We start from the raw sequence: 25,244 nt of genomic DNA, 5'->3' as shown, positions 1-25,244 counted from the left end.
TCTTGGACATGAGGTCAGTAACTACAGTCACCATAGCCTGGCTGGATGTGCCAGATCAATGGTCTAATTTGCTGCGATAAATATTGTGAGCAAAAGCAACTTGGGAAGGAAAGGAGCATTATCTTGAAGGTTACAGTCCATCCCTGAGGAAAGCCAAGGCAGGAATTGAAGGTAAGAAGCTGGAGGCAGGAACTGCAGAGGAATGATGCTTACTGGCTTATTCAGTTTTTGAGGCTGTTTGCCTTAGCAATACTAATATCTGGTACTGCAGACCTGGAGGGTTTCTGGAGAGCCACTGGTCCCTAGTCAACGAAGGAAGCCTAGAAACCCTTGTTTTAATATCAATATAGGAATCAACATCGACAATGAGAAACATCAATTTGGTGGCAAAATGGAAGGCTGAGCAAGCAAAAGACAAGCGATCTTTGGTGAGCCGTGTCCTTTTTGATCTGGGATGCTACCAAATTACACACATTTGAGGTGGCTCCTTCCACATAAGTGAAGGCAACTGGGGAAATTTCTCAAGTAAGGTTTCCAGCTCAGGTGATTCAAAATCACTGACATTAGAACCAACCATCACAATTGGTTCCTGGACAAAAGGACCATATGTGGAGGAATAAGTATGCATCCTAGCTATCAAGAACCAGTAAGAATTGAGAATAATGCATTAGACTGTGTTCTGGACCAATGGCCAAATATAAACGAAGACACTGTTTTGTACAAACGTTGCTACGGTGGCTCCTGTAAGCATAGAGGAAAGGTGGGACACACGATGTCATGTAGAAATGCCAGAATTACTGTAGTACACCGCATGAATTGGGTATGCAAGAGTGGATATACTAAGCAAGGCTGACAAAAAAAAATGTCTGAAGGGGTAGAAGATGCCAGAACAGAACAGAAAGAAACGTTTTGGGGAAAACTGTTAGTGATAGGATGACAGGATTCTGAAATCACTACTGATGATGGTACCCAGGCCTCACGGGTTAGGTGGCTCAATTATGAGCGGCAAAATTAGAATGATAGTAGCGAAGGCCTGACCCACAGCAAGTTATAAAGATGGTCGGTGGAATACAGCATCCTTAGCGTCAAAATGGATAGAGACCGACAAGCATATGTGCCCGTTCTTGTTTTTTTATTATTTAGAAGTATTTATTTTATAGTATGTGAATGAATTTTTTCCTTGTGCATGGCTAGTGCTCACGAAAGTCAGAGGAAGGCACCAGATCCCCTGGAACTAGAATTATAAATCATGAATGACTGTGAGTCACCATGTAGATGCTGAGAATTGAGCCAGGGTCCTCTGCAGGGTACCCAGCATCTTTCCAGCTCCCTAACTTTAATCTTTGCAATCAAAAGAATCAATCATGGACAATGTGATGGTTAGTTTTATTATCCAATTTAATACAATCCAGAATCGTGTGGGAGGAGAGTCCCAATGAGGGATTGCTTAGACGAGGCTTGACCTGGCCAAGAATGGTGAGAAGAACCACTCTGGATCTGGACATCACCATTCCTTGCAATTTGGGTCCTGAACTGTACAAGAGAGGAGAAAGTGAGCTGAGTGCTAGCTGTCTGTCCCCTTTCTGCTCTTGACCATGGATGTGACCAGCTTCCTCGAGCTCCTGGGAGTGTGACTTCCCTGCTGTAATTGAGAGCTAAAACCCTTCCTCCCCTGAGTTGCTTTTTGTCAGTGTGATGGTTTGAATGAGAATGTGCCACCCTTCCCCCATAGGCTCATATGTTTGAATGCTTGGTCCTTATTTAGTGGAACTGCTTGGGAAGGATTAGGAGGTGTGGCTTTGTTAGAGGAGGTCTGTCACTGGGGGTAGGCTTTGAGGGTTCAAAAGTCCATGTCATTCCCATGCCTGGGGATTTGTGGGTAAAGATGTAAGCTCCCAATTCCTGCTCCAATGCCAACTTTGCCTGCTTCTATGATTCCTGCTATGATGGTCATAGACTTCAGCACTTTGAAATTATACGCTACTGATAAAGCGTTTCTTCTATAAATTGCTTTGGTCATGGTGTCCTATTACAACAACAGAAAAGTATATTACACAGTAAGTTTTTAAATTAAATTATTGTTTACATTAATTACATTTTATTCAAGTTTTTTTTTTAATTACAGCAACAGGAATTAAAACTGGACAGATAATCAACCCAGATATCCCAGTAAAATATCCCCTGACAAATGTTCAGTCTGAACAGGATTAAAGACTCCAAACCTCTTGGTTAAAGAAGCAGTCAGGTCTCCCAAAATGAGGGAGCCAGCCTAAAAACCACAGCAAGCAGGCACAAAAATGTGCCAAAGAGACATGTGGCCATTCGCCAAGGTATGCATGCATGCTCAGAGAAAGAGAAAGAGGGAGAGAGAGACAGAGAGAAAGAAACATTTGGGAACCATGGAACACAGAAGTTGAGTGACATTATTATCTGGAGGCAGTCATGGCATCAAGACCCTCTTGTTTGAGCTGGGGGTTAATACGCGGGCTAAGAAGTGGATTGTGGATTCCTGGCTTGAGTTATACCCAGAACCACCTGCCAGTCTATGAGCCTCCCAGTAATATAAAAGGGTAAACACATTAAGTGATTATCACACACCCATTAGGATGGGTTCTCAGGCAGGAAAGGTCTATAGTATTTTTCAGGCCATGGTTCAAATCGCTTGATTGGCATAAGACATATCTTATATACGACCTCCTAATCCCAAACTTATCTCCTTATCTTCTGATCCTCTGGTCCTCTCTCCCAGAACCAGTCACTAAAGAATGACCTGCTGGTAGAGGTCTCAAACCCCTATCTGAAATGTTTGTTTATTTTTGTAAGAAAAATGACTCATTGACTCTTTCCAGGTTACAGGAAGGTAGAGCCACGTGTACCACAAAGATAACTAGTTAATGGATAACTAGTTAATGCTAACTAGTTGGGCTGTGGCCTGTACAGTAAAGGCCAAGTGGAAGCCTCCAAAACTCCCTCTTTTGCCTAAAGAAAAATAAATAAATAAACCCAACATCTCATTTTGGAGGTACTGGCAGCAGTCAATGACATCATTAAGAATCTAAAAGAGGGGCCCATAGTATCTCACTTAGTTTACCATCAAGATACAGACCAGTCTTGGAGCGTAACAGTGGACGACTACCTGTTCATCAAAGTGTAGCTAAGGTTGTTGCCAATGTGCTTCCCAGATACTGTCTTTGCCATAGTGTATGAACCCAGACTTAGGCAACAGGGCAGGAGGATTGTAGTGAGAATTTCAGAATTTTGGTTTCTTTAAAGACACAGAAATATCATGTTTTCATTTTAATCCCAGGTGTAGGGATATGGAGCAGCTGACTACAATTTGCCGGTGCTCTGGCAGTATGTGTGTGTGTGTGTGTGTGTGTGTGTGTGTGTGTGTGTGTGTTTGATCGAGCTTACATTTCTAAGGCAAGATTGATTCTCTTGACCTTAGTGATAAGGTTCTAAGAGGCCTGAACTTTCCGGAACATCCTTCAGAATCTCCCACTGGACTAACCTATCAATAGCATTTAGACCAGTCCGATAAAATTAGTCGCTGTGGCAAGGCATAGGCACTCCAGGAGCCCTGTGGGCATCGGAGCCTGCCACATCAGTAAACTGTTTAGAGATCAGGATCATGGATCCTGGAGCAGCTAGAAAATTTCCCAGGAAGTATGCAGCAAGTTATGACATCTTGTGCTTTCCTTCCTAAGGAACAAACATCTGTGGCATGCCTTCTAGGTGGCAGCTGTAAGCTATTACAGACCTGGGGTTATTACTCTGACTCATACACCTGGAAGTTGCATAAAATCCTGCCATCTTAGGATGGGTTCTCAGGCAGGAAAGGTCTATAGTATTTTTCAGGCCATGGTTCAAATCGCTTGATTGGCATAAGACATATCTTATATACGACCTCCTAATCCCAAACTTATCTCCTTATCTTCTGATCCTCTGGTCCTCTCTCCCAGAACCAGTCACTAAAGAATGACCTGCTGGTAGAGGTCTCAAACCCCTATCTGAAATGTTTGTTTATTTTTGTAAGAAAAATGACTCATTGACTCTTTCCAGGTTACAGGAAGGTAGAGCCACGTGTACCACAAAGATAACTAGTTAATGGATAACTAGTTAATGCTAAGACACATCCATATCTACACTGGAGTTTGCATACCTTTTGGAAAACAGCTCCTGTCAGACTTCTGAGCCATGGTAAATCTAGAAGGCCTGATAAAGTGTCCATACAGGAAGACCTACTGATGGTAGATTCCTCTCAGACCTACCGAGTCCAGCAACAGTTCATCATAAGCTAGAAAGAGTACGTTTTGTACTCAGCATCGACAGGATTGGAGGTAAAATGAATCACACAAGCCCCGTGTTATCCATTGCATGACACCCAAACTTTCCTCCTGGTTCACACCTAGGGCTTCGTGAGTGATGTCTTAATTCTGATTAATGAGGGCCAGGCACATATTCACATATGCATGTAGATATAATACTGGATCTTGAAGAGATCAGTAAAATATTTGGTTGCTAGCTGACTAGCTCCATCTTCCCATAACCTGGAAGAGTCAATGATTCATTTTCACAAGAATAAACACACATTCCACACTTGGGTTTGAGACCGGAACCAGTAGGTTGTTCTTAAGTGACAGGTCCTGAGAGAGAAAGCTAGGAGATCAGAAGATGAGGAAGCAGATAAATTTGGGATCAGGAGGTCTTGCTTATTAGGAAGTACAGCATAGTGTATATACTATTTCCAGAGGAGAAATGGGACAAAATCAGCAGAAACTACCAGAAAATGGGACTAAGTCAAACAACGTTGCCCAAGGGGAACACAGGGCATCTCAAGAGCGTTACAGAAGGAGCACACAGCAGCCTCGGGACTGATGACCACAGTCCCATATGGTGGTAAGGTTCTCAGGATCCAAAGCCACAGCCCCACCCCCACCAAGGCTCTGGACCCAGGCTATTACCAGCTCTGTCCAAGCACATGCCTGGCTTTACAGAAAGAACCCAGTTCCTTTCCCATTCATCAGGCCCTCCAGGAAAAACTCCCAAGGCCCTGGTCACAGGCTATCATTGCTTTGCCAAGCTCGTTCCTTCTCCATACATCAGAGTCTTAGGAAAAGCCTCAGCTGATCAGTCCATCCCTCAGCAGGTTCGCCTTCCTCTACAGGGACTCAGCCAGCGCCACTGACCAGGGCCTTTCAAAGCGTTTGATCTACTAGTACAGGACTCCACATAATACATCAGCAGAGAAGGTGAGAGTCCAAAACCGTCGAATCTGCTGCTTAGCACACACTGCACCACAGAAGTGCTGTCAGCACGTTGGGCCGTCACCAGTGGAAGGCATCAATGAGGAAGAACTTGGAAGTGGCATTTTACAAGACTGTAGGTTCCCCGAGGACACGGCGCCTACTCTAAGCCAAACGCCGTAATAGGAAGCTGTAACCCAGTGGCTACAAACAGACGTCTTGAGATAGAAGCAGGAGTGGTGCCTGGTAGGATCACCTCTGGGGAAGCATTTGGAACAGTTTGGCCTCCCATCACTGCTCTGTCATCTTGGTTCCCTGAGAAGAAGCATTTCTATTGAAGGACAGAGCAAGAGTCCCGTTAGACTATAGCTAGCGCTGCTGCCTGAGCACTCCTCCCACCCTTAGGAAAAGAGTTGCCTAAGCTGAATGAAAGGAGGTCAGGCTGCACAGTGGGAGTGAGAGTGATGCATCTCCCTCAACCAAGGTGCTCTGATCAGCTTTGGGATTTTGGTGTCATGCATTGTACACACACACACACACACACACTGCTAAGCTTCCTGTTTCTGATTCCCCAGCACTGAGATTCAGGCATGCATCAGCATACTTGCTCTTTTCGTAAAACATGGGTGCCAGGATTTGAACTCAGATCCTTACAAAGACATGACAAGCAGTTGACTGGGTAAACCATCTTCCCAGGCTCCCCAGTATTTGTTTTTTTTTTTAACTTGACAACTTCACCCTGAGACGAGAACAGACCTGGAATTGGACAATTCATAGATACTACTGGACAAGCTGTGGGATGAAGACAGGTGCTCAGATTGAAGGGGAGTTGGAATAGAGTGGAGGAGGGAATGACTGATCTCCGTGCTGGATACTAGTCCCCTTTGCAGTTTCTCCCCAGCAAGAAAAGGCCAGTGACATCACAGATACGCTGCACTAGCTACTTAAGAGGGAGATCCCATTGCTAAATTTCTGCCAGGCTATTTGGAAACCACTGGTATCTTGAAAGCGGGTGACAGTGAGAGTACTTACATCATGACAGTTGGAAATGCTCACTGCAGGTTAAAGGTTAGCCAGTTGTCAACAGCTCTGCCCTGGCACTCTGGGACTTATGGGTAGGGATTACATAAAGAAGTGGACTTAAAAGGGTAAGGGACTTGGGGAACAGATAGATCTAATTAGGAAAGGGAAATAGAATAGATGGATGGGGTTAGGGGCTGGAATAGGAGGATCAAGTGGAGAGAAGGAAGGGAGATGGGGATGAAGGAGGGAATGTGGGGAGAGACAGCTAAAACTTAGGACCACTTGAGGGGAAACCTAATACAGTAGAAGCTTGTGTGTGTGTTTGTGTGTGTGTGTGTGTGTGTGTGTGTGTGTGTGTGTGATCTAAATAAAATTGCCAAATAATGGGGGAGACAAAGTCTCAACTGGACATCTTTGCCGCCAAATGAAGCTTCCAGTATTGAGATTAGATCACACCTAATTCAGTTCTTCAACAAAAGGGTCCCGTGGGAATCCCCAAACAACCCAAGCTGTTGCTAAGACTATATGTTGCTCTCCATGACACAAGGCCCCACTGCTGAAGACAGCTACACATTTCACCGAATAGGGAGAAGTCGGGCTGGTGCCTACACAGAGCTTTTGCCCCTGCATTTCAGCATCTTTGGTACAGGAAGGTACTCAGCATGCTACCAAAGGAGAAGCATAAACACCAAGCCATCCACAAACCCTTTCATCTATAGTGATGTCCTGCCTGCAAGACATGCTAGTACAACGGAGGCCTAAATCTTCTAAGAGTAACCAATCAATATCTGATTTGACTTAAGGTTCACTCTACAAGATGGAACCCATACCTGGCATTGCTTGGGTGACCAAGAACCTGAGACCAGATAGCCCAGAAGCATAGTCTAAAACTGAATACCACTGTTGTTAAAAAAAAAAAAAAAAAAGGGGGAGAGGGACAATAAAATGACTCCTTATGACATTCTGCTTCTCTCATACATCAGACCTTCCTCAGCCATCATCAGAGAAACTGCCTCCTGCAGCAGCTGGGAACAAATATAGAGATCCACAGCCAGACATTATACAGAGAGTGAGAGACTGTGGAACACTCAGTCCCATCCAATCCCTGTCCTTGGGGCTCAGCGAACCCTATGGAAGAGAAAGCAGAAGGAGTGTAAGAACAGAAGGGATGGAGGACACACACACAGAGGCCCCCTAAATCAACGCTCATGTGCACTCACAGAGGCTAAGGTGGCACGCACGGGGCACGCATGGGTCTACCCCAGGTCCTCTACGTATTTATTATGGCTTCCAATTTAGTGTTTTTATGGGATTCTTGAGTGTGCAAACAAGTGGTTCTCTGATTCTTGTGCCTTCTCTTGGGATCTTTTGCTTCTGTTTGTTTTGCCTGGCTTTGATATGTTAGCATTTTTTGTATGTTTGTTTGTTTGATCTTATTTTAGTATTATCCCTTAAAATAACAAGAGGGGGGGGAAGGAAGAGAGGGAGACAGGGATGGAGGGACTTAACAGCTTGTGGGGTAGATTGCAGTCGGTGGTGGTATATGTTACCCAGAATGCCCTTTAGGAGTCAAGAGCTTGTCCATGTTTACAAGCTCTATTGGAAGATGACAGTTTTTGGCAGCCATTCCTCCTTGGGAATTTCCTGAGCTGAAGAAAGTTGCCACATATGAGGTCATTCCTCCTTCCACAGGCGACTTACATCCAACTACATCTCAACATGAAGACACACAGGCCGGACTTCCTCACCTCGTCACAGGGACACTGATAGGCTGTGCCAGCTCTGAAATTCTCCTTTGGATCATCTAAGACACTTGTCACAACTGCCTTGCAGACAGGGTTCTATTTTGTTTACTCCTGCCACCTCCTCTTCCTTCCCATGAACATACTGGTCTTCATCTTGGAGTCCGGTCTCTGAAGAACCCAGCCTGAGGCAGGCAGCTAGATCCTAAAATTTAACATAGAGGTCTTGTCAAATCAAGAAAGTCTCACCGATTCCCAGAGAGTTCTTTGATAGTGTGTATGAGCATGTGTGTGTGTGTGTGTGTGTGTGTGTGTGTGTGTGCAAGCGTGTGTGCGCATGCATGTATGTGTACTGGTGGAGGCGCATTGCAAAGCTGGAGAGAGGAGCCCCAAGAGTCTCTCAGTGTATCTGATCACTGTGTACAAAGGGGGAACCTTTGAACCATCTGTGTTCAGAGGCAGAGTCCTTATCTATTAATGATGCCCTGGCCCCAAACAGTCCCAGTGAGAGGAAGGACCCAGAGGCTAGAGGTCATTCCTCTGGTGCGGAGAGGAAGTAGGATGGTGAGTTATCCTGTTACCTATATTTTTTCTGCTAGAGCTGTGACCCCAGCTGCCTCTAAAACCTCTCCTCTCAGCTGTGTCTTCCACTGGTCTCTCCGTCTGACCCTTCCAGCTTTGGCTGTCTGTCAGGTCTGTCTGTGTGTCCACCTGTCTGTTCCTGACAGGAGCCCTGAGCTTTATCTGTTTCTCATTCACTGTCATGGACCTCTGATGTCCATCTGTCTGCCTCCCTGTTAGTCGTGGGCCCTCAATCTGCTGGGCTGTAAAGGAATATGCTCCTTCCCACCTTGGGGACTCTTCTTAGCCAGGAGACCTAGATCGCAGCCCCTCCGTTTTCTCCCAGAGCTCTAGTGACTGTGCACGATGCCCACAGGCACAGGAGCCTTTGGAGTAGCCATGGCACAGAGGTGTGTGGTTCCCCCTGATTTCTGAACTGGTTGAGATGCACTTGAAGGGGAATTTGAATCCATGGGAGAGGTGCTAGTGTCTATCAGACCCACAGCCCTACCCCCAGGCTCGATGGATTGCAAAACCTTCTACTTCAGGTTAGGACTTGAAAAGACCAACAGAACCAGCCTGGAGAGGACCCAGTGGGGGAAGGGATCTGAACTGGAAGTCAGAGTTTTAGGGTGTGGGGAGAAAGGGGACCATGAGTTATCCTGTTGTTATGTCATTTCTGACTCGGGAGCTATGGCCCTAGTAGCAATTGCTGTCTCCCTGGCCAACCCTCCCAGCACATGACCTCACTCTGGCTAGAGGAAAAGGCTGGGCAAGAGCCAAGGTTTCTACCAGGAGAGCTTGGGGCTGCCCCAGCTTCTGGGCTGGAGGAAGTGAGACAGATTGCCAAAGAGCTGGGCTTCTCTCCATCCGGCTGCTTCCTTTGAGGTGGTTCCCAAATCCACTAAGTGGGAAATAGGAATGAGCTTCTATGAGCTCCAATTCCAGAGCATCCTCCCGGCTCACCTCTCACGTATACATACATACATACATACATACATACATACATACATACATACATACATAAATTCATATATTATAAGTATATATATTCTCTCTCCCTTCCACACTCTGTGTGTGTGTGTGTGTATGTGTGTTTATTCTCATTCATGCTGAAATGCACATGTGGAGATCAAAGGACATCTTCTGTTCTCTTTTTCTACCACATGGGTCTTGGAGAATTGGTTTCAAGTCATCATTCTTAGTAGCAAGCATCTTCGCTTGCTGGGCCATCTTATCAACCCACAAACAGCATTTTTTTTTTAACCTCGGAAACTTTATGTTACTTCTCCTGCCCCATTTTCCTAAGATCTGTGAGGGTTTCTTTGAATCAAAGGAAATGAAAGAGTGATCTCATCACTGGAAAACATCCGTATCTGGAATCTAGAAGGCATGGAGCCTTCTCATACCTGAGGGATAGAGCAGGAACCCATGATCCCTAGAAGAGCAGGTAACAGTGTACCTCTGGGGCCAAGAACAAGCTCCAGAGTTGATGCTGAGGAAGAAACACTGAGTGGGGCATCTCCCCACCTCTCTGGATCTTACTCTGTCTTGCTAGGAGCCAGATGTCAGCTACTTGGCCGAGGTGCATTCTAGGCAGGAGGGCAGGTGAGCAGGACTGTGTCTGGCCTCACGGCTGATTTGAAGGAGACAGAACGGTAAGCAGTGAGACTGTGGGGGCCAGAGTCAGAGGACCCGGAGCTTACCCTGAGGTAGCAGGAGGCCCCGTGTGACAGGCCCCTAAAATGTGACCACCTCCAGGGTTGAGAGTCCCTCGGAGCCGGCCGCAGTCCCTGGCAGTCTACAGGCACTCTGTAAATACTTCCAGGCTGAATCGACGGGCGGCAGCTGTGGAGAGGAGCGTGAGGTCGAGCCTGTGGAATGTTCTGGGTGTCTGCATGAGTGAAGTGGTCAGAGGAAGGTCATATGGACAGAGAGGAGTAGGAAGGAGGCCAGGGAAGTGAACATACCAGGACAGAGCAGGCCACTGTGACCACCAGCCCTCTTAGAGGAACCCAGGGGTATGTCCGGGGTTCCATGCCGTGGCCTGACTTCTCTACGTAGGACAGAAGCAGGCTGAGTGCCCTGGAGCCTCCCAGAGTCTCTGAGTCCTGAGTGTCATGTACAAAGGCCAGAAAAAAGGCTCTGGCAATCACTCATATTCATGTCAAGGGATGCTGTATGAGTCCATCTGACTCCCGTAAAGGAGACACCAGGAATGAAGGTAGCGAGTTCCTAGCCATGAGATGGGGAAGGGGCACTTAGCAAACCACAAACCCCCTGATTTGCCTTTAGACATTGTGCACACATCACTTCGGCCTGAAAACCTTGGTTCCCAGGATAGGCCTGTGGCCCCGGGAGCAGAAATCAGACCTCAATGAGATTGTGTTTTGTTTCCTGGCAATTGGAATTGTCAGAATGTTGACAGCTGGGAGAGGGGGAACAGTGATGACAAGGATGCTTGGGAAGCACACCAAAAGGAGAAGAGACCCAGCATTGGAGGGGGATAAGCATTGTCTAGCCAGAAATCTTGTTTATAAGTCTCCTTTGGAGAAATGCTTAGTATCCTCTATTAAACCTATCATATCCATAGCCTGTGACCAGCAGTTCCTCACCAAACTCAGCATTTTCAAAAGAAATGAAGATGCTGAGGACCAAAACACACATACAGAATGCCCCAAGGCGACTCTAGCATTAGCCCTAGGTGGAAACGGACTAACTGTCCATCAACAGTAAAATGGAGATGGAAGCTGTGGGGTAGCTGACCTGGTGAGATGGCCCAGCAGGAAAAGGTGCTCGCCAGCCACCAAGGCTGAAGACCTGACTTCGGTACCCAGGACCCACACGTTGCCTCTGACCACCATGCATGCCCGGTGGCACGCGTGTACTCCTCCTACTTATTTACACTGAATAAGTAAATGTTAAAAAAAGTTAAAATTAGGTAGATTATGGGAATAGTTGTGTAGAACAATATTACATGGCAATGAGAAATAGCTCAGACACAAAGGACAAGGTGAATGCAGGCTTCTGGTGAAACGGAGTTCAAGGGTACCAAAAACCGTTTCACGGTGGTATATTTGGTGGATGCCCTTTGTGCCTGTCGGGAAATATTCTACTCTCTGGATGCCAGTTCTACGTATATGGATATCCGTGAAAAGTCTCATTTGTGCACACTTTACAGACTTTGTTGCACAACGATAATAAAAATGTGAAGCAGTATGTGGCAGGCTGGCTGTCCCCAGGGTGAGGCCCAGGTGCCGCTGAGAGCCGGGCCTGGGCTGCTCATCACCCCTCGAGCAGAGGACTCGGGAAAGGGTCGCCGCAGTTAATCATTGCGGGTTGACGGAGCAGGCCTGCCCGCTGACAGATAACATCGGTGGCAGCAGCGCGAAACTGTCTCACTCCTCATGCCAAACCACAGTGAAAAAAAAAAAACCCTGAGACGGCAGCTTTCCGGGTAGCTCGGGTCTCAGGGTCTCCTCACAGCAGGGAAATTGGTCAGCTGTCTGTGAGGGTGAGGTGAGGCCCGCACCCAGCAGTCCTCTCGAGGGCCCACGGAGGCTAAGAATTCTGACTGGCCTCACCTCCTATGTTCTCCTGAGGAAGTCCCCACCTCTCTGAGGGGTGAAGGTGGGGAGCTTCCAGAGAATGTAGGCCCAATGACTCCCCGGGGCCAAGTCCCTGTCCTAGGGACTGCCCACTGCTATTCAGCAGACCTGCGTACCACGAGCAAGTGGCCTCCCTGTGCTTGTACTGGGCTCTCTCAGGCATCACAGTGTCTAGGCCTCTTGTATCAGGGTGGGCTGGCTGGGGCCCCTGCATTCATGCCTGTACCCCACTGAACATATAAGAAACATGAGGTCAGAGAGCAAAAGTAACTCAGTATTTCTTAACTGTAACAGGGTAGAAGGTTCCAGGTCAGGGACTACTGGATCCGTAAAGACTGGCTTGTGCCTTGACACAAACTAGCAGCCGGCTCAGAAGCCTGAGTGGATTCAGTCTGTGCTTGGTCCCTGTGGCCCTGCCTCCACTGTGTGCTCTCAAGTAAGGGCCAGAAGTTAATATTAGCTGTCTTCCTCTGTCACTCTATAGCTTATTTTTTAAGACAGGCTAACTCATTGAGTCTGAAGCTATCTGATTGGCTAGATTGGCTGGCCAAGCATCCCCAGAATTCTCCTGTCTCTTCCTTTGAGTATTGGGTCTAAAGTTCCCATCATCACACCCAGCCTATTACATGAGCCCTGGGGATCCGAACTCAGATCCACATGCTTACACAGGAAACACTTTACCCGCTAAGCCATTTCCCTATCCCTGCCCTTCGCTTTCATCATACAGACTCAGGCCACCAAACACCTGTACGGAGGCAGTCAGGAGAGTCATCAGAAGGGCTCAGGAACATAGCACACTTGGCTTCCAGAGCCAGTCCTGCCCATTTAGGGCCTTGTGCCACAGGCCACATGGGCATCCTGAGTGCTTTCAGCACCTAAGATCCTTTTTATTTTTATTTTTTGAGGGGGGGGGATGAAGGTTGGGGATACCAAATGATACCTTGCCCCTTCTAGGTGCACTCCAAGGATGGTGCTGCCCACCAGGGAAGAGCGGATTAGCCACTTTTCTGTATCCAGGCTGAGTGGCATCTTGTCCCCCTGCCCCAGCCCTTTGAGAGGACCTGCTACACTGTAAGCTAATCCCCAGCGTCTTGGGGACTCTTCAGATGCTATGCAGGGGTGTGGAAGATGCAAACTTACTCTGAGCACGAGGAGGGTGATCCCGTGATGTCAATTGACCTTGGACGCAGCTTCTCTCCCCAGAGACAGTCCTAAAGGTCTCCTCTCACCCCTCCTTACGTGTTGTCCCAGTTCCATCCCTTGGCCCATGTGCAGTCACTTCAGCATGGGCACCATTGTGGGCCCTGCACAGCAGCCTCTCCTCCTAGTTGCCATGCTAGCTTGGTGTCCATTCTAGATCGGTTTCTGTTGCTAGGATAAACAGTCATGACCAAAACCAACCTTGGAGAGGAAGGAATTTATTTGACTTAGAGGTGACAGTCTATCATTGAAGGATGCCAAGGATGGAGCTGAAGCAGAGACCATGGAGGAACGTACTGGCTTGTTCAGTTACCTTTTTTTATATAGTCCAGGCTCACCTGTCTAGGGGTTGGCATCATCTATCTGGAGTGGGGCCTCCTACATCAACTGGCAACAACAAAAAAATGCCCCATAGATACGCCCACAGGCAAACAGAGAGAGGTGTTTCCTCTTTTGAGGTTCCACTTTCCCAAGTATGTCAAGCCACGATTAGCCATTACACCGTCCATCATTCTGTGTCATAGATGGTCAGATTGCCCGTTCTTGTGGGTGAATCTTCCCTCTTGTGTTACCTCCTGTGACCACACCATGTGACGACACCATGGATGTTCACAGACTGCATGGGGCTATCTATGGACTGGTCCAGTTTTCAAGGCCCAGCATGAGAGAGGCTCCGACGGCTGCTTTCATGGATTTCTTAGCGTCCTGCTGATATTGTGACCAAGGACACCCAGAAGGCGTCTAGGAGGAGTGGGGCTATTCCTGTATTCTAGACAGTCACAAAAGGTAGATGAGTCTCTCTCTCTCTCAGCCAGCTAGCTTTGCTATCCCTTCTGGGCTCAAGATGGGCTCAAAGAGACCAAACATAGTTCTTCAGAGCCAGGCTACTCTTGGGTGCCTCGTACAGAAGCTACAGTTTTGTCCTGGCCCTGACCTGTTAGGGAAAGGCAGTCCCAGGCCTTGATCCAGACATTGTCAGGTCAAGGCCATGTTTTGTGGACTGAGTAGCCATCCAAGAATCCCCACTTTTCACTCCTATATCTTCTTAAACTCAAGTACAGGGAGCTGTGGACTCAAGCCTGCTTCTTTCAGGGACAGGACCTGTATGCATGCAGCCCCAGCATGCACCCCAACATCACATCCAGAGCTGAGTCAACCTAGAGGGAAAACTGGGGTGCATGGAAAATGCAAGAGACCTTCATGGCAAGGCCCGTCTCTTGGCTTTGACTGAAGGCTTGGAATAGTTCATCCCTTTTGCTTCTGTGCCCTTCCCGGCTCTGCTATCTACCCACAGTGTCATTAGACTCTCTGACCTCAGTGCCTCCTGAGATGCTCTCCAGCTATTCAGCTTGGCTGAAGCCCTTGTGCTCAGGCTGAGGTGTGGCCTCCAGTGCTGAAGTTCATCCTCCCTTTGTGGACTCTGTGTCTAAGTGACTAAGGGATTCATCCAAGGTCACACAGCAAGCAGTGGAAGAGACAAGGACCTCCTACACCTAAGTCCCTGATTCAATTACAGGTATCTCAGGCTTCCTCAGGAGTTCAAGGTCAGGGAGCCCACATACCAACTGATAGGAAGCCGAGGAAGGGAAGGACTGGTTCCTCCTGCAAGGATGTCCCTAAAGCCCTACCCAGACCCAACTGCCAACTTTAAAGGCGTGGTCTTAGAAATGCTGAGTACCCATGCCATGCACTCAAGAGCCCAGAACCTACGGGAACCAGACCAAGGCTTTCTCCAGGCTGAAACCAGCCATGGCCCAGGGCCCTGAAAATGCCTGTGATGCCTGGCCCAGAGCCACAGGACTGTCCCCCGTGTTCTGAGACATCTAGACAACTTTGTCCGGCCACATTTCTGATCTCTGGTCTCTATGGCAGCTAATATCTCTAGAGATAAGAAATTGTGGCCTAGAGTCCTTTGGCAAGGATGCCAGGTGTGCGTGTGGCCTACATAGCTGGACACAGACTGCCAGTAGGCTGGTATGGTATCGTGATAACTAGTTGCACTTCAGGATAAGCACAGCCTTATCCGTCCTGGCTTGTTGAAGCTTTGCTCTCAACGCTTTGTATTATGGGAAGTTGTTTGAATTGTAGGCTAATCTCAGGCATCCTCGATGAATGGTTCAAGTGATTAGGGTGAGGGTTGGTACTGAGAGTGGGGGCAGGGGTAGTCCGAGCTTGGAAGTCCTGTCTGCTAGCACTTCAGGACGTAAGCAAAACTGCCTATGAAGGTGGGGGATGAGAGTGTTGGGGGTCAGAGATGTGTTGTCTCGCCAGATGTCCAGAAAGCGTCGTGAGGAATTATATAAGCCAGAGAGGGGGCTTTACTCCGTGGCTAGATGACTCTCTTTCAATGTTGGTAGAACTGGGAGTGTAAGGATCCCTGAGCTTTGTGGACATCCTTCCTGCCCAAGTCCTACACCATACCTAGTCTTCACTAGGGGGTCTGAGAGTCCCCCTAGCCACACTCTGTCTGGGCCTAGGGACAGATGGGGGTAGATCCAGGGAGCTGCCCAGGGGCTGTAGTTGAGAATAAGGGAGGAAGTGATTTAAGCCTCCTGTTTCAGCACTGGGTCTTGGAGGTAGGTAGGTATTGGTGGACTGGGAAGGGGGTTCTGGGAAAAGATGAGATTTGGATCAGATGAGGGAACAGGAGGCATCCCAAGGACTATTCCTTGTATGAAGGATTCGCGGTCAAGCACTTCATGATGGAGCCCTTCTTCTCCCATTCAGTCCATGAGGCCCCAGACAAGGCCCTGTCCAGTATTCTTACATTCTGGCTTTACTGAAGCAGCGAAAGCTAATAGATCAGTTACAGATGTGTGGCCTCAGGCACTCTCCACTATGACCCGCCCCCAGCCTTGTGTTCTGGAGCAATGCCAGACCCTAAGCCCGTCACCATGCCCACAGTAAATAATTCCTGAGACTCCCCTAAACCCTGTTTCCTTCACCTCCAAGCCCAGGATAAGATGGAGCCACAGAGGCTGCCCTAGATCTTCTAATATGATTTCCATCCTTCTACGGAGATGACAACTCTTTTTAAGGATTCCTTGAACCTGGAGAAAGCGCTTAGTTCAAAGTCCTCTGGTGGATCTGCAGGCTGAAGGAACACACAGTTAAAAGCCACCTCCTTCACCGGAGGGAAAAACAAAGGCACCCTGTCTTCTAGGGAATAGCTCAGGGAGACACTCCCTCTCTGTCTGAGAAGGGTACGGGGTCATCTGTGACACTGAGACCTGGACTCTGATGACCTCCCAGAGCCACGGGAAGGAAGCAAAGCATGTGAGGCAGCTCCCACTGCTATCCTGGGTAAGGTCATGAGTGTGAGCCAATTGGAGTTCCTGGGACCATGCAAGCCAAGGACAAAGAGAGCACAGCTCAGTTGTGTCTCCACATGTTCCCCCAAACTGCAGTTCTCCTCACACTATCAGCTCCCCAAGGGGCTCTTCAGCCCAAGAGGCCTCAGGGGTATAGCAGCCTGTAACAGGCTCACTGGACCCCTAGCTGTAGTGCAAGAAAATGGGGTCTCAAGTCCCCCTCACAGCAAACAGCAACGTCATTGCTGCTTTGTGCAGATTTCTGTGAGGACTTCCATGTCCTTGCAAATCTTTGGTATGTGTGGGTACTGCAGTATAATACCTATCAGCCAGCTTTTTCAGGGTAGAGGTGACACACTTTGTATAGAAGAGCTTCTAAAGCAGGGGTAGAAGCCTTGGGGTGGTGGGTCTGCAAAGCGGAATGAGAACAGGCTCCGCTCTTCACTCATCCCTGCTTATCCTAGTCTGATGGAGCCCTGGACCAGACGCCCTACCCTGAGTCCCATGGGAGACTTGTGGATCCTGCAGGGTATGCCATGGAAAGAACAGATGCTTTCCTCTCCTCTTGGATCTGGGGACTACCTTGGGATGGTGGCTGGAGAGCCTGGGCAAGTCACTGGTCACTGGTTCCTCTATTGACTGAGCCAGAGGTTCAGTTCTCAAACCCCCATCAGTTCTCATTCTCATCTCCACCCTGTTCGCTGACCGAGGCAACCCATCTCTCCCCATACAGCTGTGTCCAGAAAGGCTGAAGTTTGTCCTGCCTTACCTCACTGGTATTCTGAGACCGACTGAAGTAGCCCTGCAAACAGGAGTGTGTGTGACTCAATGGAGAGTCAGACTTATACGGTACGTCTTCCTGTCGGCAGGCAATTCTTGCTGAATCTCAGCACAGAGGATCCTGGGATTTTTCTGGGGAGTTGTAGTGGCTGCCTTCATTGGGACACAATGGCTTCCTGACCCCCAGAGCACAAAAGCCAGGAACATACACAGGTGCATCGTCTCAGAGGGGACTCAGTAAATCTGAGGTTGGCTTGCCTAACACCATTTCACACACACACACACACACACACACACACACACACACACGCACACACGCACACATGCACACACACACACACACGAGTCTAAGGAAATGTAGATGCCACCTATCAGTTATCCACACCTTCTGAAGAAGACAGAGGGACCTTATCGCTGGGTGAGATGTGCTTTTTATGCGTTTTCATATCATGCCGTACTCTGTGGATCCTTCTCCTTGCTGAGATTCCAGCTTGCTCAAAGAATTTGTATTTGCGATTGCAGATGGGTGTTGTGGTCTTTTTGCCTGAGGTGAGTGTCTGGCTTGGGAGTGAGCCATCAAGTGTGCAGGCTGCAGTTCAGGGGGCAGTAGGCCATCACTGCAGCCTGGCACCTGCAGGGTCCTTAGACTGCAGAGTCAGCTTCCCCAGGCCACCTGCAAGAAGACTGCACTCAACTGCCCAACCCCCAGCTTTGGGACCACACTTACTTCCTGATGGTCTTGGGGGTTGGGGTAAGAAACTGGGGACCAAGACCTTCTGCCTGGTTGTCAAACAAAGACAGGGGATAATTACATTTTTCTCTGCTCCAAGGCTGTGGATTTTAGTAGAAAAATACCCCTGAGAGTCAAAGTTTGACGGAAAAATAAAAACGAGTTAGGAAAAGTGACACCTTCGAGTGCTTATGCCCCAACACACAGCCATACTGACTGCTGAAGATTAAGATCACCCACTCGGGGGGAAAGCTGGGTAAAATATGCTGAGCTCCAACCCCTGCGGTTTAGTTTCTTTTCCTCCAAACAGTCTATTTGCTGATTTACTTTGAAGAGTGGTTGAGGCCCCAAGTGTGAGGGTAGAGTAGGGACACTGTGTCTGTGGCCTCAAAGAGGGACAGCAGTTTCGCTGGATCCAGGGGATGACTACCGACCCCAGAAATCCCTTAGTTCCTAGAAAGCATGACACCCCTTCTCTGCGGCAAGTCTTTGGAATGGTTACTTCAACTTCCTGGTGACCCTAGAACCCTATCTCTGGGGTGGAAGCTCTTGAGCAACCAGGAAGGTCCACCTAGGCCCAGAGATACTGTACCCAGGTCCACGCTGTGCCCAGGCCTTCATCTCACCTCCCCTTGGCCATGACAGCACTGTCCCTCGTCAATACCCTATCCCAATAGTCCGCCCTCCCACCCCACTACCACCCAAATTCCTCCCCTCTTAAAAAAACAAGCCAGACAACTGCACACACATTTGAATAATTTATTATTATGGTAAGACATCCTGCATAAATAAATATAGAGTCGCGAGCTTAAATAAATAAATAAATAAATATTTTTAAAATATAAATAGATAAATAAATATTACTGGTCCCTATCAGTAGAAAACACCCCTCATTTGTCTACCTTTTCTATGCGTGAGTCAACACGTTCAGAGAAGGTGTATACTGCCCCCACTGCGGCTGTGACCCACCCCTAGATCCCTTCAAGGCAGAAATCCTGAGTTGCTGGCTCATTGCATAGGCACAAAAGCAGCCGTATGAGAAGTTGGATCAAGATCTTGGCCGGGCTGTCTCACTCTTGGACTGGCTCCCAGCAGTCAAAGGGGATGTCAAACAGAAAGTTTTTAAGGCTGTCTATGAAATCCCCAAAGGTGGTGACTTCTGTCTCACATTCATCTTCCTGAAGGGAACAAACAAAACAAAACAACACGAGTTGAGTGAGTGGGTGATACTGGGAGGTAGGTACCCCTGAATTTCTTTGTTGCTGCTGAGAACTCAGAGGCTGGAGGCCTGTTCGAAAGCTTCCCATGTGCTGCCTAAAGCACACACAACCTGCCAACAGCATCCAGGGACTGTGCCTACCAGAAGGCCTGCCTCTGGTCTTTAGATTAGTTGGGGTGACTCTTTGGTTCCAGGTGAGAGACAAAGTAGCCAGCCTGGGCCATCTCCTTGATTCTCAAAAGGCACAGGGCTCACGTTCTCCCATGAGGAAAGAAAATGGGGATGTTTGGGGTGTCTGCCCATTCGAGGAGTCCCCTCCCTGTATCCGTGGCATACTGGCACCCACACAGGAAAGTCCTGCCAGGAAGTGGCACCTGGGTGCTGGCTCTTTTTCTGGGCTTGGGCAGGCCCTGAGCTGCCTTGGGTTTGCCTCACCTCTGACCCCATGACTGATAACAGCACGCATGACAAGGGCAGGGAAGGGGGAAAGCAGTGGGCACTCAACTTAGCATCTAGGGGTGACCAGGAGCTGCGCCCTGTTCTTGGGGGCTCCTGTGATACATCTAAGGACACAGAAACCACTTATTGGGATCCTGAACAGCCACAGCCAGAGGTCCCTCCTCACTGGCTCTACCCTCCCAGACTAAGACATTTCTGCCCTGGGCCCTGATGAGGTCCACTTACCGGGGTGGGAGGGCAGTACTTCTGGTAGTGTCTGGCTATCATGGCCAAGGTGCCCCTGAATCTGGTGAAGTTGCCCCGTAGTCCTTGCTCGTATACCTTCAGGCGTTTCTGCAAACAGGTTGGCCTCTGTGGAAAGTGATTATTCGTTGATAAGCAAAGGTCAAGTGCCCACAAAATACAAGCCACCTTCTCCCCACTTCGGTCTGTTCCCACCAAGTGGCACACACTGGGTTTAGTCATAGCACTGTCCTGACCACTGCCTTTCTCCCTGCCTGGCCCAGGCCACCCTCAATGAGGTACAGCCTCGTTCATAGCCTGGTACCTTAAGAGGTCCCCAGTTCAAACCCCCCAATTTGGTGAGCAAAGGCCGTTTGCTCCTATTCCAATAGAAGGAGATGGACAGAGTGCCGAACCCCCAAACCTCTGAGTGGGCAAGCATTGTTCCAGAAACCCCTTCCGTGCCCCTCTAGAGTCAACACCCTCGCTCCATGGTCCCAGGGCGCAGCGAGAACTCCAAGGCAGCAAGACCATCCTCATGAAGTGACTCTCACTTTCCCATCATCCGCCGCTGATGATCATCCCTGACCTTTGAATGCTAGCTCTGCCCAAACTTATTGCTCACTTGATAAAAGAGCAGCGCACATGACTGCCTAAGGGGCATGGCTATGGATGATAAAAAGTGCACGTGACTGCCACAGAGGAATGGCTTTGTACTTCCTGACTGTCCAGCCTCCGCCCCCTCCCCCTAGCAACCAGCTGAGTTGGAAGAGTGCAGACAACCATGCAAGGGGCTATTTAAAGCAGCCCTGCAGGGGAGCCCGGGAAGGTACTCCAGAAAGAAGAGGCTTACCTGGACGGAGAATTCTTCAGAGACAATGTCTACGTCGTCTTCATCCTGTAGAAGGAAAGCGCCATGTTACCAAACTGACAGGCAGAGCCAGGCAGGGGCCAGCGGGTGGCCTGGAAACAGCCAAACTCTCTCCCTCACTCACCAGCATGGCAGGGATTTTAAGCATTTTTTCCAGGAGGCTCAGAGCTTCTTTGATGGCATCTACATGCTTCCAAGGCTGGGTGACAGTGATGGGTGAATGGGTGGGTGCTGAGAAGCTGTAGACCACAATGCTCAGGAAAAGTAAATTCTGCAGCCACATCCTCCTCAGGACCTTAGCCTTTCTCTCTGAGTACTGGGCTCACTGCAAAAGAGCTCTTATATACACAGTTAGAGGAAATGATTAATGGTGACCACAGAACTCCAGGGGGGCGGGGGAACTACCTGAGTTGTGGAATCTCCTGGCCCTTATCAGCTACACGTGGGGCCAGTGAGCCTTTTCCCCAGGTTGTCAGGCTTGGGGGTTTTCATTAATGAGCCTTTCCAAGAACTGGCAGCCCACCTGCCGGCTTCCTTGAGGGCCCCTCTCACCCTGCCTGGGCAGTCTGACCCAGCCTCTGGCTAGCCTCTCCTTTTGAGGGGCCTCCAAGCATATTTGGACTTCCTGGCCTGGAGTGGCTTGGGTGGGGCTCGGGAGACACTGAGTGGGGCTCTTGCTTCCATAGCACCTGCTGTCCCAGGAAGCCTTTGGGCAAGCTGTACCTACGCCGGGGGCTCATTCCAGCCCCAACCCTGGCTCATTCTCTTCCCAGCCTTCTTCTGAGATACAGACCTCCCACAGGCCCACCCCATTATCTAACTGGACAAGGTCCAGCCAAATGGCACAGTTCTATGGTGGTCTCCACAGACTCCCATTGAGGACACAGTCATGGGCAAACCCAACCAAGCCCCTTCCCCAACCTTGAGAGCAGAGAAAAATGGCTGTGATTGGGTACAGCATATTCTCTTATAGTGCCATCCCAACTCACTTCTACAATCCCAGTTTACAAAGGCATGTTTAAATCCCAAAGCACGGCTGGTGCTCCTGGCTGAGGCAGGTCAGCACCCCCCCACACACACACCCAGTCTGACTGCTGATTCTAGCCCCACCTGGCCAAAATAACCCTTTCTTTGAGCTATGTGAGCCTCATTGCCCTCTTCAGGGCAGCCTGTCCCTTCAGAGAGGACATGCCACTGCTATCTGTACCACTAATGGGCACCTGGAGTCTCTGAGGCTGGCTGTAACGTGGCGGCTGCTGGGTACCAGGCACAGCGGTCTCTGACTTCTCCAGAAAGTTCTTCCAGGCTTAGTTGCCTGCACAGCCTCTCGCTCCAGCCCACCTCCTGCTCCAGAGGCTTCTCTGTGGAAGCAGAAACTGCTTCTGGAAAAGCGGCAGGCTCTTGAGGGGCTAAGAAGTGTTTGATTTTCACAATGGCTTTTAGAGAAGACAGCACGAGTTTGCATTTGCACAAGGGATCTGGCCCGAGCCTCCCTGGGCAGGAAGTTTGAGGTCCTTGGGTTACATATACCTATCTCTTTAGTCATGTGTGTATGCTAGTGATGTTGGATATATATGCCCTCACAGGAACATGGGGCGGGGGAGGTTTTACATAAGGGTGCGTTTAATGTGAGCGCCACCTGTTTTCAACTTCTTTGTGAGAGACTTTGAACTTCCAAGCAGTGCCCTTTTGATACGAAAGGAGGCCCCAAGCAACATGATTAGGGCCCAAGGAGCTTTTCTGTAGACCGATGAAATCAAGACAAAAGCAAGGACTGTTGAGGGTCAGATACAGGTGGGAACTCAGGACAAGGCTACGAGAAAGACTGAGGGCCAGAGTGGCTGTGTGGAAGTACTAAAGACCAAGTTTCTTCGACCGAGCATGTGGCAGGGTGGTGGCCAAGAGCCTTGGGGAATAGCAGAAAGGGAGGAAAGCAGAGGCCACAGAGTCAAGGCTCATGCCAGGGATACGGTCTACAGGTGCCGAAGCCGGCACGCATGGGGCCGATCTCTAATGGTTTGGGGGAGCAGTTTGTGGGCAGATATGCATCTTTCTTCTAGAAAGATGACATCAGGGTGGAGGCAGTGACACAGGCAGGGATTCCTAGATTGCAGGCATGGAAAGAAGCGTCAACAGCATCAGACGGCCTTGCTGACTCAGGGGCCTCAGTGGAGCTGTGGAAGGGCGGAGGTGGAGATCAGATGGGTGGAGTGACCCCTCTTTGGCCTCCCTGCCCACAAGGCCAGGAGAGAGCCCTCTGGAAGGAGTTTCCTGGGAGTGTCCCTCCACATTGGGCCCTGGGGGAACCAGAAGCATGTGGGTACCCTGGGTTGAGGCATTTATCACAGAGGAAGTCATGGCCAGGGGGAAGGAAATGGGCCCCCAAGCCCCTTACGCCCCATGGGACAGATGCATGAGCATCTGAGGTGGTCTGGCCCATCCTTATGACTGGCACTCCTTAGGGAGGTCTTTGTCCTCCATGGTGTCTAAGAGACCTCTTCAAGTTCAGTCCATAAGGGAAAAATGTCATGCCTGATCCTACCTACTAATCAGGGGGCAAAGGGTCACTCAGGAAATTCTGGCCATGTGCTTAGTCCAGGGAAGACATAACACACTTGTCTAGCAGGGCAGCTCAAAAGGGACACTTCTGTGATGGCAGGAAGGCAGGAGTGCCTGTGACTCTCCCAAGGATATCTTGGAGCTGAAGGAGAATTTTCCCAGCCAATTGCGCTATCTATCTAGATAGCACTGTACCCCGGGCTTCGGCTCTTGTCTCCCTATTCAGCCACCATGAATTCTGGAATATCCCAGGAAAGTACCCCTCCCTGACCTCCATTACATCATCCATTTGATGGATTCTGTATCTGTCTTAGGAAGACTTTCCCAGGGAGAAGCAGCATTCTGATACCTACTCCATCCTGGGGAAGTCCTAACCTGGCAGAAGACCCAGAATTTCTGAAGCGTTCGAGGACTGTTGTGCTTTGTCCTGTCTCCGCCCCGGCGAGCATCTTTCTAGACAGACGTGGTGAAGTAGAGAGATAGCCTCCACCCAGAGTCAAAGCTTGTGGAGTCTTGCCCTACTTTGAGGATCGCAGAACCACACAAGACCCAGGATGGCTTGCGCTTCCCTGAGAAAGGTGGCCTGGCCACTGTGCTTCCCAACCATCTTTCCAACTTCCCTTCTCTGCCTAACCATCTTCACAAGGGGATGGAGACCTCTTCAGGTCACTGAAGAGATGCCCAGAGACTGGTACCTGAGGGTGCTTCTTAAACATTGCCAAGAGCTAGGGGCATGAAGATCTGCTCTTTGGGCTTTCTGTTTGGACTAGTTGGGAGGCCTTTATTCTAGCCTCAGTTTCCCCAAACTGTCAAAGAGAGAGAGAGAGAGTCATCAGCAGGGTCTGTGCAGGTTAGCATTCTACATGAAGGTGAGATAGACCTACCATGCAGACCTACCCTAGTGCCCCCAGATGCCCCCATGCATACCCCTAGAGGCAGAAACAGCTGGAAGAGCAGGGTGCAGTGCAGTGATGGGGTCTGGGTGGACTACAGAGCTGTATCCATTTTCCTGTAAAGAACCAGTTAGGGAACAAGACTGTCTTCCCCATTTTTGCCCTCTATCCTGGCTGGGAGGAGGCAGTTCTAGGCAGCAATAAGCAATCTGACTCCGTCTACCTGAGGAGAGCAGAGATATTAAATTCAGCAATATTGCTTGGCCCTGGTGGCTTTCTACCTCTCTGGATCTAAAGCCTATAGTCCTGTGAAGGGCTAGCAGTGGCTGTCTATTCATTTTTTTCAATATTTACTTATTTGTGTGACTGCATGCATGTGATGGCTTGTGTGTAGGGGTTAGAGGATAGTACGTCCTTCCACTGTGGATACCTCAGGTCATTAGGTTTGGCAACAAGTGCTTCTACCTACTGTTGAAAGTCCTAGACATCAAGCTCCGGTGTTATCTTTGGCCACAGGTGCCACCAAGCCTCTTCATTGGCCTGGCTGTGCAATATTTTTATTACCACATTCACCCCAGCTCATGGGGCCAGGACACAAACTACGTCACAGCATGTGTTCATAGAAGGGGGAAAGATGGGAGAGCCGTGTTCCGCTGTCAGATGTGAACCCCTAGTGTCAGCCTCCTTTTTGATGTGTCCCAAACTCCCAGTTCTTAGAGTCACCCTGTCTCCACATGCCTTGTCTGTGCTTTCCAGATTGATCTCCAGGACAACCCTGGGCACAGCTAGGAGGGTCAGCTGGAGCATCGACAGAAGGAAG

The 25,244-nt window shown here is 49.2% G+C and overlaps 1 protein-coding gene and 1 long non-coding RNA gene across 2 annotated transcripts; one reads left to right on the top strand and one right to left on the bottom strand.

Moving 5' to 3' along the window:
- The first annotated feature begins 8,512 nt into the window (after positions 1 to 8,512).
- Positions 8,513 to 24,690, top strand: LOC132646300 (uncharacterized). The gene is made up of 3 exons (XR_009584443.1): positions 8,513 to 8,575; positions 17,425 to 17,540; positions 23,846 to 24,690. It is a non-coding gene; the product is annotated as an uncharacterized LOC132646300 (long non-coding RNA).
- Positions 18,941 to 22,325, bottom strand: Csf2 (colony stimulating factor 2). The gene is made up of 5 exons (XM_060363711.1): positions 22,193 to 22,325; positions 21,097 to 21,310; positions 20,955 to 20,999; positions 20,105 to 20,230; positions 18,941 to 19,379 (listed from the first exon to the last, which is right to left on the bottom strand). The coding sequence occupies exons 2-5, from the start codon at positions 21,253 to 21,255 to the stop codon at positions 19,272 to 19,274; spliced, it is 438 nt and encodes a 145-aa protein (XP_060219694.1). The 5' UTR covers positions 21,256 to 21,310; positions 22,193 to 22,325; the 3' UTR covers positions 18,941 to 19,271.
- Positions 24,691 to 25,244: the final 554 nt, after the last annotated feature.

This window comes from Meriones unguiculatus, chromosome 11 (genome assembly GCF_030254825.1).
Source record: "Meriones unguiculatus strain TT.TT164.6M chromosome 11, Bangor_MerUng_6.1, whole genome shotgun sequence".
In the NCBI taxonomy this organism is placed as follows: domain Eukaryota; kingdom Metazoa; phylum Chordata; class Mammalia; order Rodentia; family Muridae; genus Meriones; species Meriones unguiculatus.
The sequence above is the reverse complement of the archived record's forward strand: the minus strand, read 5'-3'. Positions and strand labels throughout refer to the sequence as shown.